Here is a 13,506-nt window from a genome sequence, read left to right as displayed (position 1 = left end):
TGGGAGGGCCTCCTTTCTTGCACAGGGCCCCTTCCTCGGACTGCTTGAGCGTCCTCACACCTGGGCAGCAGCTTCCCTGGAGCACCATCTCAGAGAGGGCGGGGAGGAGGCCATGTGTCTGCCACACTCCAGCCTTAGAAGCCCTACACTGTCACCTCCTTAGTACCCTGTGGGTCACGGGCTGGCCCTGCTCGGTGTGGAAGGGGAGCACCTGGGGGTGGATACCAGAAGGTGAGGAGCACGGGGCTGTCTTGGAGACTGGTTTCTACCCATCCCTTGTGGGTTTTGATGATTCCTTTCTCCTTGGCCAGGAAGCTGCTGCTGTGACCTGTCATGTTTTTGCCTTCTGTCATTTCTCTTCAGAAGTGCTTTGGGAGGTGGGGGAGCAGTGGATATCAAGTGTCTGTGGCATAAGTTAAAAAAGGGAGCATGTCTCATGCCCACGTGTGATCTGGGAATGTGGTGGCTCTTTAATCTACAGGCCCTGACGTGGTGCCTGCCTCTGGACTTGGACATGACTGATTTTTTGATGTCCTAGAAAGAAGCAGGGGTCAAGAATACTCAACACGAGAAAAGCAAATGCAGCAAGTGTTATTAGTTGAGCAGAGGGGTATACGGGTATGGTTTATTATTACTGTGATACAATACATATAAATTGTTTTATTCTCTTATTTTCAGAACCCTGATGGGAAAAGAGTGCTCCACTCTTTGTGGTGCTGGGCTATGGCTCGTCTATCAGATCATTTTTCCACCCACCCATACACACATTTCACAGAGATTCTATTAGCTTGAAATGATAACAACTCAACTCCAACTGGCTTAAGCAGAGTGGACGTTAGGGGCTCACCTGGACAGGCACTCGGGAGAAGGCGTCCCAGGGGTGTTGTCAGGGAACTCTGCATTCTCCTCTGCTTGCTTCTCAGTGGCACTGAGCTCAGGTCAGGTCTCCTCATACTGCTCCCAGGGCTAGCAGGGTCCACACAGCAAGTTATTTCACAGGGAGAAAGGCATCTCCCCTGGTCTCCTGTCAAGCCCCATGATGTCCTCTGCTTGGGACATGCCCCTTCTGTGTCACTTTTTTAGGATGAGGTTCTCTGTCCAGCCTGGAGCACATCCACATCCATAAGATGAATGGTGATAGAGGCAGAGACTTTAGAAAAGTTGGCAGGTACTGCCTATAGGACAGTGTGGATCTGGGCCCTGCCTGCTCTTAGGAAAGCCAGGAAGTGTTTGGAGAGGCCACACATCTTTTCCTGCCCAACAGACTTTGCTATTTCCAGAGTCTCGACTTCAATGTGGACGAGAAGGTGAACCTTTTGGAGCTGACCTGGGCCCTTGAGAATGAGCTCATGATGGTTGGTGGTGCCACTCAGCAGGCAGCCTTGGCCTGCTACCGCGAGGAGCTGACCTTCCGCCAGTAAGAGCTCAGTGTGTTGGGGTTGGGGGGTGGGCACAGCTAGCCAGCCTGCTGAGTGGTAGGAAGTCCCAGGAAATGGGCATCCTGCCCTTGTCCACCCCAAGCCAGTCCCAGGGGCCAGGGAGCTCGACACCCCCTTTTCCACTGGCTCTCCTTTAGTGGGCATTTTAGGGGACAGGGAAATAGATGAGCGCTCCCTATGGCTTGAGTGACATCCCTGTGTGTGGCCTGAGAGGGCCTTGCTGATTGGGTTTTTACAGCCACAGAATTTCAGAGTCACTGGCCTGTCTTCACACTTAGAAACTGATGTCGAGGTCCTCCCTTAGCCCCTTTTAGCAAGGTTCCAAAGGGGGCATTTGAACATGATGCTCATCCTGCTGACACTGACGCTCTTGGATGCAGAGGCCAAAATCCTCTAGCCAGCAGGGATGTGTTCCAAGAGCAGGCAGAGGGCTCCTGAGCTGGGGCGGCTGGCTGGGGAAGAGAACAAAGTGTTCCTCAACATGGTCACCAAGAGCAAAGTGACGGGGGGAGGGGCAGAGAATGAGTTCCATTTTAGTTGAGTTCAGCTTTTGATTAGCTGAGTATTCTCGCCATCTGTCTGCTCAGCAGATTGGCATAAAGATCATTTTTGTGTTTATTGGTGTCCCAAAGCTGCAGAAAAGAAATCATGATTTCTGTCCTCAAGATTTTACATCCTGTTAGGTGCTGATGGGTGAGCTTTCTGACCCTCAGGCAGCTCTGCAAATAGGACCCCAGAAAGACTCTGCCTTGGGAAGGTAGAGGAAGAAAAGCTCCATGCTCTTCAGGGGGAGAAATGGTCACCAAAATGGCAGGTGTCGGGGAGTGTAGAGCTACAGGTGTGACCTGCTCTGGGGGACTCACCTGGATGTCAGGCTGCAGGTGTCGGGGTGTGACCAGGCAGGACCATGGGTGACCAGCCTTCTCCCCCTTCATGTATCTAGTCCTAGATTGGGTGCTGAGGATCTCTGGGAGAGGAGACAGGAGGGGAGGGGGCACGGATAAATTCTCACCTGTTCTGGGCCATCTGGAGGTGTGGCACACTGTAATGCTCTAGGTTCAGACTTCCTTGGTTCAGAAACTTTCTAGAAACCTTCTTGACACATCATTTAGCTTCTCTCTCAGTATGTGCAAGTAAAAGGGACAGAGTAATTCTGGAAACCAATTTCAGGAGATGGTTGGCGGTGGCAGTGAGGTCAAAGCACAGCACTGCCCATGCTCAGCACCCCGTTAATGCAGCCCCTTCTGTCATTCATGCAGACACAGGGCTTGCTGGCCCCAGAGCATGTGTCCTCATCTCACCCTGTTTCCTTCCTGTGGCAGAGGGCAAGTGGAGCAGATGGCAAAGGAGCGAGACAAGGCGAGGCAGGACCTGGAGAAAGCAGAGAAGAGGAACCTGGAGTTTGTGCAAGAGATGGATGACTGTCACTCTGCCTTAGAGCAGCTCACAGAGAAGAAGATCCAGTAGGTCTTGGGGTCATACCCAAGCCCAGGGTGGCAACTCCTTAGCAGTTGGGTGGTGATTCTCCAGCCCTGGCCACGGGTGGGTGGTGGATGTGGCACTGCTGCTAGCTGAGGCCGTGGTCATGAACATGCTGGAGTTGAGGCCCTCCTGTTTTACCTGAGCCAGTAGAAATCTTGAAGGTGCACCTCTGGGGATGTCCTTCCTGGAAAGAAGAGGGGTGTATTTAAAAAACAGCCTTGCTCTTAATGCTGTGGGGACATGTGTAGGAGCATCCAGCTATGTGTGCCTGTGGACTGCAGGGGAAATTCCCATTCTCTGCTTTATTAATGGGGTCTGTCCTTCTTAACCCGGGTCTTCTCTGTGTGCCTGTGGCTGGTGACATGGACGAAGGCTTTGAAAGAGGGCTGGTGAATGGTTTTGGAGACTGATAAAAGGAGCCTGCGATGGTGGGAGGAGCCCGGAGCCTGAAACCTGACCTCAGATGTTAGGAGGTACAATGGGTTAAGCAGACCCCTGGAGGGCGGTCTGTTGCACTGGGGGGCTGGTGGCTGCACAGACCAGAGGGAAGGATTTCTGACCTTTTATGGAGATAAAACCCACCTCTCTGATTTATTAATCAAAATGTAAAGAAATCCAGCCCGAAGATCAGACCCCAGGCTAGGGCAAACAGAGGAGGGGCTTTTCACCCCACTGCGGGGAACAGTCTGTGCTAGGCTTCCCTGGCAGGAACTCAGCTGGTTACTCACTTTCTGGATGCTTTTGTCACCTGGAGGTGTCCCCTCAAGGATAGCAAAGGGTGTGCATTGTGGAAAACCAGTGTGCTATACTCAGCTCTCGGTAGTGGTAGTAGTGGGGGCACTGGGGGGCTATAAGCCTCCCACCTCATTCTCCCTCAGCAGCCCTTGCTATGACCCTGGGTGGACAGAGCCCCTGAGATTCCTCAGCTGTGAAGTGGGAATGGTGACAGACTGTGCTCTGGGTGGGAGGCTACCAGTCCTTGTGTTTGAGCCCTCAGCAGGGTTTGGTGCCTGTAGCCATCAGGCACATCTCATGCCTGCGGGTAGCTGAGGAACTCAGGTGGTATATGTGGCTTCAGCGAGCAGGTGTGTGAGAGCCTGTGATAAGCCATCCAGTTCCTGCATCTCTTGGATGTTCCCTCTCACTGTCTTGTGTGGTTGCATTTGAAGGGAACCCTTTCCTCACCCCAGCCCTGCTGGCAGTGTTTGTTTGACATGACCTACATGAAGCCCCCACATGCGTGGCCCTGGGTGGGCAGTGTACGGACATTTTATCTGACCCCATCCACCTTACAGCAGGCTTCTGAGCACTATCCCAAAAAGGCTTACTCCTGCCATGTGTGGGGACTGTCACGGTCACAGTTACAAAGCCCTTGCCTCCATGGCTCACAGTGGGAGAGATTGGAGACATCGAGGGGTGTAGCCTGCTTTCCTGGGGCTCCAAGGTTCACAACGTGGCCATAGCAGATGTTGGGGGGTGGTTTCATAGCCACACAGGGCCAGTTGATTGTGCCCAACTGAAGAGTAAGGATCGAAGACCAAGAGCCCGTTTCGTCTTCAGCAGGGATGCTGGGCACCTTGCCTTCATTGTGCAGCTAGAGGTCTGTAGGTTGAGGAGCCCCTCAGCCCCCTAGGAGGGAGCTTCTGTTGCAGCCTGGGAAACTGTGATATGTTGTGCTTCTGTTGTGCACTGGGTATCCTAACTCAACAGCCACAGTTATCCAGAGAGGCCATTTTGGCCCCATTTTTCAGCCAAAGAAACTGAGGCTTGTAGCAGTGTAGTAGCATGCCATAATCACACAACCAATGTGGCCTAAAAGTTGAAGCCAGGTCTCCCATCTCCTTGTAATATGCTTTCTCTGAGATAAGAGAGTGTGAGGCCCTGGTCTGCTTTGTATTCAGAGTGTAAGAAAACAGACCCTTAGGCAGAAGGAGCTCTTCCCAAGCTGAGGTCACCTGGAGTCACATACTGCCATCCTAGGTCAGCACATGAGAGGGCCCCACCGGCTCACCCTCCCATAGGACCCATGCACTAGGGGTTCCAAAGGAGGGTATTGCCTATCCCTACTGGTCTGTGGGGAAGCAGGCTCAGAGCTGAGCAGGGCCACCCATCTGAGTCCACAGGCCTTTGGAATCACAGAGGCCTCAGACAACCTTTCCTTTCTGGGGGTGGCTGGAGAAGGCCAGATGAAGCAGGCTGAGATCCTGGTCTGCTTTCCAGTAGACGTCCACACCTACTCTGCCTGGCTTGGAGAAAAGGTATGCAAGAGATGGCATCAAGGCTATAGTGCTTGTGTGTGTGTGTGTGTGTGTGTGTGTGTGTGTGTGGCTGTGTGAGTATACAGTGTGTATGTATAAGTTTGCACTCCTGCAAACGCATTCCATCATTCCTGCATGAAAGACTCTCACAGGATAGTGGGATGTTCAGGAGACCATTAGTGGGGCTTGGTGCCTGTAGCCTGTAAGGATCCTTTCATCAAATTTTCAAAAATATTTCTAGTCAAACCTGAGAAAATAAATAAACATGGTCTCACTGTAAGGAGGTGGTAGTAAGGCCATGGAACCCCGGGTGGGGAGACCAACCATGACACCGTGACTGAGTAGCTCAGAGGATGTGCTGGCTGTGGCCTTGCTGAGCTGCCCTTCCCTCCGTGTGGAACGTGGGCGGTGTTTTTCGCAAGGGAGGACTTAGTTAAGAAATAACTGCCTGTTGTTTCTGCTCCTGTCAGCAATCGACAGTCTGTATTCAGCTGATTCCCTTCTAGCATCCAGCCACAAGCCTCCCCACTGACCACTTCTAACTGAGCAAGTTCCTGTGGATGAAATTAGAGTCCTTAGCTGGTTGGCTTTTGCAGCTGCTGATGTATGATTTTGCTCACCTGGTGTAGTCTCCTTAGTTCCCTGATCTCACAAAATAGAGTGTGAGGTCAGTGTGGGTTTCCACAGAGTGAGCCTCTCTCAGTCACAGCATGACTGAAGGAACTTTGGAAGAGGACAACAGAGGGATTGCATCTTCCCTTCTCGGTGCCTCCCCTGCCTCCTTATGGCTCTTCTAACAGCATGGGTCTGTTGTTAGACTCACCACTGACGTTGAAGGCTTGGGATCTACCCTGAGCAGGAGATGGACTGATTCTGGTGCCACTGAGACCTTGGGTCGCAGCCTCCTAGGGACCACTGGGCAAGAGGGGCCCACAGGTGCCTGTCTAGAATCTGGAGCAGCCTGACTCCCATATGATCTTCCTGTCTGCCCTGCACTGCCATGTGCCAACCCTTGGTTAATGTTGTTCAAGGGAGAAAATTCCTTTTTAAAGAACTGTGTCCAAGAGCTAAATGTAAATTGGTTTTAGATCATTTTATAACTGAAAACTGATTTGCTTCAGTCATGGCATATTAGGCTTGCTTCTTTCCCAAGCACATGGGAAGAATTTTCTGATATCTTTCCTGGGGCCAGAGAATCACAAACTTGAAAGCCTTATCTGGTCAAGGGGTCCATGAAGGCCCTGTGAGTTTGGATTTTGCCCCGTGAGTAATGGAGCAGTATCAGGAGTTTCTAGAAATAGCTGTTATGGCTGCATTTGGGTTTTTCTTATTACAAGAGAAATAAGTGATACATGTTCATTATTGAAAAACAAGTAAAAGTAAAAACAAAAGCAGAAATTTCACTCAGAGGTTATCACTCCTGAAGTTTTTTTTTTTTTAATTTTTTTTTTAATATTTTATTTATTTATCAGAGAGAGAGAGGGGGAGAGAGAGAGCACAGGCAGACAGAATGGCAGGCAGAGGCAGAGGGAGAAGCAGGCTCCCTGCTGAGCAAGGAGCCGACGTGGGACTCAATCCCAGGACGCTGGGATCATGACCTGAGCCGAAGGCAGCTGCTTAACCAACTGAGCCACCCAGGCGTCCCACTCCTGAAGTTTTTTATGTCCTTTACTTCTTTTTCCCACGCACAGAATTATTTACAAAATGGTATCATATTATATATGCTTTTATGATGACTGCAGAGCATCCCGTTATGCGCATCTGCCATGTTTTATTTATCCATTTTTCTTTTGTTGGATATTTCTAAAGCTTTTAAAGAATGCAGTGATATGGTCAAATAGGTGTTTTTTAAAACTACCCCAAAGGTTTGTGGAGTGTTACATTAGCTAGATTCATCTTATTGTTTTCCCCTAAGTAATAGCTGCCCTTTCTCCATCTCCTTTTCTGCTGGGTGTTCTTTCCTTAAAGTTCTGAGATGAGAAAGTCTAGACTGTCTGGGGCAGGGGTGGGAGGGGCAGTCTGGGGTGAAGGACAAACCCCTGGTGTTCTCTGCTGAATTATTAACATTGCCAAGCCCTCTGCTAAATGAAGTAAGAGTTTTGATCCTCTTCATTCTAGAGAGACTTGGTTTGAGAAATCCTGCTAAGCAATTGTTTCAGTGATAAAACTAAGATTTGGGGACACCTGGGTGGCTCAGTCGGTTGGGCGGCTGCCTTTGGCTTGGGTCATGATCTCAGGGTCCTGGGATTGAGCACTGCGTCAGGATCCCCGCTCAGCTGCAAGTCTGCATCTTTTTGCCCCTCCTCCTGTTCTCGTGTTCTCTCTCTCTCAAATAAGTAAATCTTTAAAAAATAAAAAATAAAATAAAATAAGATTTAGCACTTTTTCTGCTGATATTTCTATCAGTTCTTACAAAAGAGTAAGCAGAAACTGAGGGGGAGAAATGTCTCATACCTTCCCCTCTGATTGCTTTGGTTTTCGCAGTCTGCAGGTTTTATGTTGCCTGGGTCCTGCACGAGGGGCTTACTTTGGTACACATTTGGTTATCCAGGCTGCCCTGGTGTGGGAGGTAGCTGAAGGGGAGAGGGCATCAGAGAGGTCTACCCAGAAAGAGCACTGGCTAGCTTTCTCCAGAGGCTCCAGGGACCTGCTGGCCTCCCTTGTCACCTTCCTAGTCCTGGAGAGTGTAGGGGCGCATCCACCATCAGGCCCAGGGTAGGGGGGCTTTAAAGGAGGGCCCCTGCCCTTACAGCATGTGGAGTTTAGCCAAGGTCCAGTGACCCCATCTGTCAAGCAGGAACAATTGAGTCCCAGACAGTGTGGCCAAGTGCTACAGGCAGGAAGTTTCCAGGGAAGAAAGACCAAGTTGCCCAGGGGATGTCCCCCAAGAGGAGGGGGTCATTATGGGTCTAGGGGTCTCCTTGGGAATCAACATGACATATTGACACATGACTGGGTGTGTTTTGCAGACATCTGGAGCAGGGGTACCGGGAAAGGCTGAGCCTCCTGCGATCCGAGGTGGAGAGGGAACGTGAGCTGTTCTGGGAGCAGACCTGCAAGCAGAGGGCCATGCTGGAGAAGGACCTGGAGCGCCTGCGGGCCGAGGAGGCCAGCCTCCGGGAGAAGCTGACCCTGGCCCTGAAGGTAGATGGGGAGCAGTGTTTTGCTAGGTCATCCTGCCCTGAACGACAAAAAGGAGGTCACCTGAAAGTTCATCCTCCCATTCCCCTAGTCAGGAACTGGAAACCTCCGAGGAATCTTTATTTCTTTTTTTTAAGATTTTATTTATTTATTTGACAGAGAGAAATTACAAGTACACTGAGAGGCAGGCAGAGAGAGAGAGAAGGAAGCAAGCTCCCTGCTGAGCAGAGAGCCCGATGCGGGACTCAATCCCAGGACCCTGAGATCATGACCTGAGCCGAAGGCAGCGGCTTAACCCACTGAGCCACCCAGGCGCCCAGCCTCCTAGGAATCTTAAGTTCACATTTCCATGGTAGGGAAATGCCTGGGATTGCTAACTGAGGAGCATCAGCTGTGACCAGAGAGAACACACTTCTCAGCCAAAGCAATAGGGTCCTGGCTTTTCCACAAGAGGCATTGCCTCTTCCTTCTCTCTGGTCATGGGGGACCTGTAGAGCTCTTACTTTCTGCTCTGGCTCAGGGTGACAGTGGTCAGAGAGGTTCAGCAGCCACAGCCAGCTTTGCTGCATGCCCTCCCCACCCTGAGACCAGAGTGTCTATGGGATCAGCAAAAACCCAAAACCTAAAGCTTACCCTGCTGGAGTCCTGGTGTGTAGCTTGAAGCAAATGGGTTTTCTGGGCTTTGGTAAATGTCCCATGACCCATACCCACCATACATTTGGTTCTATCCCCTGAGCTGTCCTCTGGCCCCATGTCTCCTGGTCCCTCCTGGGCTCCTGTCTTCCTCTCCTAACTCAGAGACGGCAGATTCTTTCCACATCTGCCTGGTCTCTGTCTCCCTGGGGGAAAAGCTGTGTCCTTGCCTGAACTGTGTCCTTACTGCTCTTCTCACTGGTTCCCTGTGTCTATGGTCACTGCCTTCTTCCCCCAGGGGACATCTGAGCTGTGAGGGTGCCATTTCCAATCCCTCTTTCAGACAACAGCTCAGAAAGGATTGCCCCCCAGCCTCTTCTTGTGTTACTCATAGCCTCCTTGAACATTCAGGGCATGAAAAGAAGGGGCAGTGGGGAAAGCGACAGGCACTGGTGAGGGCCTCTGTGGTGCTGGTCCCCAGCACAGCCTCCACTGCAGGTGCCAAGGCAGTGAGCACCAGTCATGCTGCATTTTCAGGTTTCTTTCATGATTGTGAGCGCTGCTGAGGGAAAAGTCCCTGATGCAGAGGGGAGACAGGCTGCCCACAGCTCTGTCCTCCACTCCCAAAGTCCAGCAAACTGCTGGCTTGTGTCTTATAGGAAAACAGGCGATTACAGAAGGAGATTATTGAAGTTGTGGAAAAGCTTTTGGAATCAGAGAAGCTGGTCTTGAAACTTCAGAATGACATGGACTTTGTGTTGAAGGACAAGGCAAGTCCCTTTGCTGATTCTGAGTTTCTGGGTTCTGGGTAAAAAGTGTCAGGGACTTGAAAAAGAATACATAGGTGAGTGAATTCAGTTATTTCCCACTACAATTCTAGAATGGAGAGAAAAGCAACAGGGCAACAGGGCAACTCTCCTTCTGTGTTCTTCCTTTTTGTGCCAGTGTCAGGGTACTGGTACACCCTAGCGACGCTATGCCTGCTGGACATTTAATGACAGTGCCATCTGCACAGACTCTCATGATGGGTTCTCAGTGGTGAGGGACACATGCCCATCATGAGATGTCTCCCTCTGGCCCTGCCCGTCACTTTAAGTAAAGGAGGGTGGGAGAGGTGCTGCATGGGGGTGTCCCAGGCATCTGAGGCAGGAATGCACCCCAGACTCCAGCTGGGAGTAGGACCACCTTCCATGAACTCAGAGCCTCCTTTTGCCTTGAGGTCTTTTAAAAAAGAGGAGGGAGGAGGAAGAGGGATGGAAGATTGTACCTAGAGATGCTGAGCCTAGTGGGAGGAGCATGAGAGGGTGATAACACACATTCTACCTGGCCTAAGTTCCTGTCTGCCATATTCCTGTGTGGGTCTGACTTTTAGCTGGAACCACAGAGCACAGAGCTCCTGGCCCAGGAGGAGCGGTTCGCGGAGGTCCTAAAGGAGTATGAGTGCAAGTGCCGGGTATGTGCCCCGCCCAGCCCCCTTTGCCACCTTGAGCCATCACATTGCCTTTGTCTTGTACTGGGGCCATTGCTCTTGTCTTTGGTGCATGGAGCCCTCATGCACCCCTGCCCCACACCCCCTCCCCCTGCCCAGCCCACTTTGCAGCAAGAGTGATGGTGCTGGGGAAGGTACTAAGAGCTTGGCCCTCTAGAGACCTCCTGGTGCCAGAAGGCCACATAGCCCTCCTTAGCCATGCCTGCTAAGAGCGGGTGTGGAACTCACGGGATGGGTGGGTGGTACAGGTCACCAGGGTCTGACTGGTTTAGATCTGGATGGTGGTATGCACGTCTTGTCATTCACGGTGGGCCACATTCCTGGCCTCCACATGAAGGGTAGTCCAGAATGTCTTGGCAGGAGCATCCTTGCATGTGCAGAGCAGGTGGAGCCTCCGATCTCAGCCTGTGTTCTATAGATGGGGCCCCCAAGTCTTGTGTTCCATAAAGAGGGGGGACCCAACTTGCCTACACAGTGCCCGTGCTCAGCCCCATGTGGCGGGCCAAGGGTGCGAGACTGGCACCAGTTCTGAAGGCACCATGCAGGTAGCCACACCTCGGGGGGCCATCTGTTCAGTTAGAGACACCACAGAGCAGGGCAGAGGTGATGAACAGTGTCATTGGTGCTGAAACATACCACCACCCTGTGACACTCTTAAAATTACCCAGGATCCCAACATCTAAAACATTATTCTGTGATCTTAAGGGTCTATTACCAATTCACTTCTTAATGATTTCCCTCCAAAGTAAAGTCAGAATTGACTTTGTTCCTGCTGCATGTTGCTTTGGCAACACCAGAGGATAAAGGTGAGCATGTGTGCTGTTCAGGAGTGTGATATAACCTACTGCTTTCTGCCCTGTGCTCTTTCCTCCACTCTCAACCCGGAATACTAGGGTGCCCTTCCGGAAATTCCTCTGTGTGGTCAGCTGTGGCACCCTCTTCCTGACCCTCCCCTGGGGGTGTGCTGGATTGGGGTTGGGGTGTGTCCTGATGGTTGGGGTGTAGTGACATGTCATGTTTCCTCCCTCCTTTTAAGCTTGTTGCCTTGATTTAGAGCCTGTAACTAACTCAACTAATATGCTACTTTAGTGCCCTGGATCTTTCTAACAGGCATAAACCCCATTTTTCTCTCACAGGACTCTGTTACTCAAAGAACTGTTACTCATTTCACTTCTGATTCTTGAAATTTGACTTTTTGAAACATCATAAATATAGTACATGTTAGTCTTAGTTTATTTATTTAGAAATTGGTCTTTCCATTCTTTGACTATTTTTGCTGCTTCAAACTTACATTTAGAGCATTAAAAAAGAACCTTTTTATTGGAAAATAATTTCTAATACATGAAGTTACAAAAGTAGAAACAGTGGCAAGGGCACCTGGATACCCTTTACCCACATTCCCCTGTTGTTTACATCTTACTCTGTGTGCACATTGTATACTTGCTTGCTCTGTGTGGATGTGCATACACAGGGATTTTCTGAACATCTGGGAGGGACTGACATGCACCATGGGGCCACTCTACCCTTCAGCAGGTTGGTGCACTTTTCTGACCGGGCTTAGTCCTACTACCTTGCAGAGGGGTGTGCAGATGCCCCAGACTTGATTGTTAAGAGTTCATGAGTTTTGGCAGCTTCTTGTTAAACTTTGGAAAGCTTGAAATCAGCTCTGGTGGGAGTTACTTACACCACAGAAATGTGCCAAAGCCAGAAGTCTGGGCTTTTCTTCCTGAAGACCCAGCTTCCCATTCCACCTAACTGTGGCGCACTTAGTAACTTTCTGATTCCCGCTGGTACAATATCTTAACCTACTGGTCATATTTCTGTTTTGTCAGTTAATCTAACAGTATCCTTTAGACCTTTCCCCTGTAGTACCGGATCCCACAGATGGTTACATGCTGCCTTTGGTTGTCATGAAACATTCCATTTCAGGCCATTCAGGCTGCTCTAACAAAGATGACACAGGCTGGGGGGCTTATAAACAAGAGATTCCGTTCCCACAGTTCTCAGCCCCAAGTGGTGAGTTACAGAGACTACCCCAGTGGAGCTGCCTCATGAGATCACTCTATTTGTACTGACAGGGAGATTGCAGGGAGTCATTAAAACCCAGGGAACAAGGGAAAGCAGGCTCCTTTTAATATTCAGAGGGGATTTTCACATTATAATGAGGCTGAGGGAACTGTGGGTCACTTCTGGCACTTTCTGCTTCATCTGTAGTCCAGCCTCTTCAAATGCTTTTTCCTTTCTAGCAGTTTGTTAGTTTGTCTTTAAAAGGTGAGATTGACAGCTAGGCAGAAGGCTTGAGGAGTTTAGTTCCTAAAACGTAAGATGAACAGTTAGGCAGAAGCTTTTGCTAGAAATTTCCTGAGCCCTGGGGGTGGAGGTGGGGGGCTCAGCCAGCCGGGTGTCTGGTGACAGCCCTTTTCCTGGCACAGACAGAAAGCTGCCTTCAAGGGAACTCTAGGGTCTCTAAAGGAGGGCACTGATCTGCTTCATGAGGCTCCACCCTCAGGACCTGATGAAAGGTCCCGCCTTCAAAACCTTCACCTTGGGTGTGAAGATAACCTGGAATTGGGTTGGGGAGAGAGCACATCCAGTCTACAGGGCTTTCCTCCAGCTTTTGTCTCTGACATGGGTATTTTTAAAGTGATATTTTAAAATATTCTTACTTTGTGTTTTTCTGATATTTCCTTTGGATTAAATTGAGATTATGTGTTCTCAGTGGAGGGGCATAGGTGATGTTAAGTTTTGATCACCTGGTCAAGGTGTTGCCTAATTTTTCTACTGTATAATTACTGTTTTTTTTTCTCCCATGCAACTAAATGAGCAGTCAGTGGGGAGACACATAAAGACCACATAAACATCCTGCTCTTCATCAGAATTTTCCCTAGATTTAGTCTCTGCTTCAGTCTTTACCATGATGGTTGCCAAAGGATGATTTCCCAAGCCCAGCACCCAACTCCACACTTATAAGTTGACCCTTGGAATTCTCCCATGAGCCAGAGGAGTCCTGCTACTCTGCTGTTTTTGCTGCTAGAGCATTACAGTCAGTCTCCAGATGTGGAGA

The 13,506-nt window shown here is 50.2% G+C and overlaps 1 protein-coding gene across 5 annotated transcripts in view; it reads left to right on the top strand.

Moving 5' to 3' along the window:
* NINL (ninein like) overlaps positions 1-13,506 on the top strand; it is an 82,773-nt gene that overhangs the window by 27,048 nt on the left and 42,219 nt on the right. For 3 of the 5 annotated variants that reach the window (XM_059406416.1, XM_059406417.1, XM_059406415.1), the window contains exons 8-12: positions 1,281-1,417; positions 2,762-2,902; positions 8,149-8,323; positions 9,613-9,723; positions 10,326-10,406. In XM_059406416.1, the coding sequence (XP_059262399.1) occupies positions 1,281-1,417; positions 2,762-2,902; positions 8,149-8,323; positions 9,613-9,723; positions 10,326-10,406 (645 nt within the window). The remainder of the gene's footprint in view (positions 1-1,280; positions 1,418-2,761; positions 2,903-8,148; positions 8,324-9,612; positions 9,724-10,325; positions 10,407-13,506) is intronic. The other 2 variants (XM_059406419.1, XM_059406418.1) reach the window with 1 other exon arrangement.

The sequence above is a fragment of the Mustela nigripes genome, chromosome 7 (genome assembly GCF_022355385.1).
Source record: "Mustela nigripes isolate SB6536 chromosome 7, MUSNIG.SB6536, whole genome shotgun sequence".
NCBI classification, from domain to species: Eukaryota; Metazoa; Chordata; class Mammalia; order Carnivora; family Mustelidae; genus Mustela; species Mustela nigripes.
Note: the sequence above shows the minus strand (reverse complement) of the source record. Positions and strands in the feature narration are given on the sequence as shown.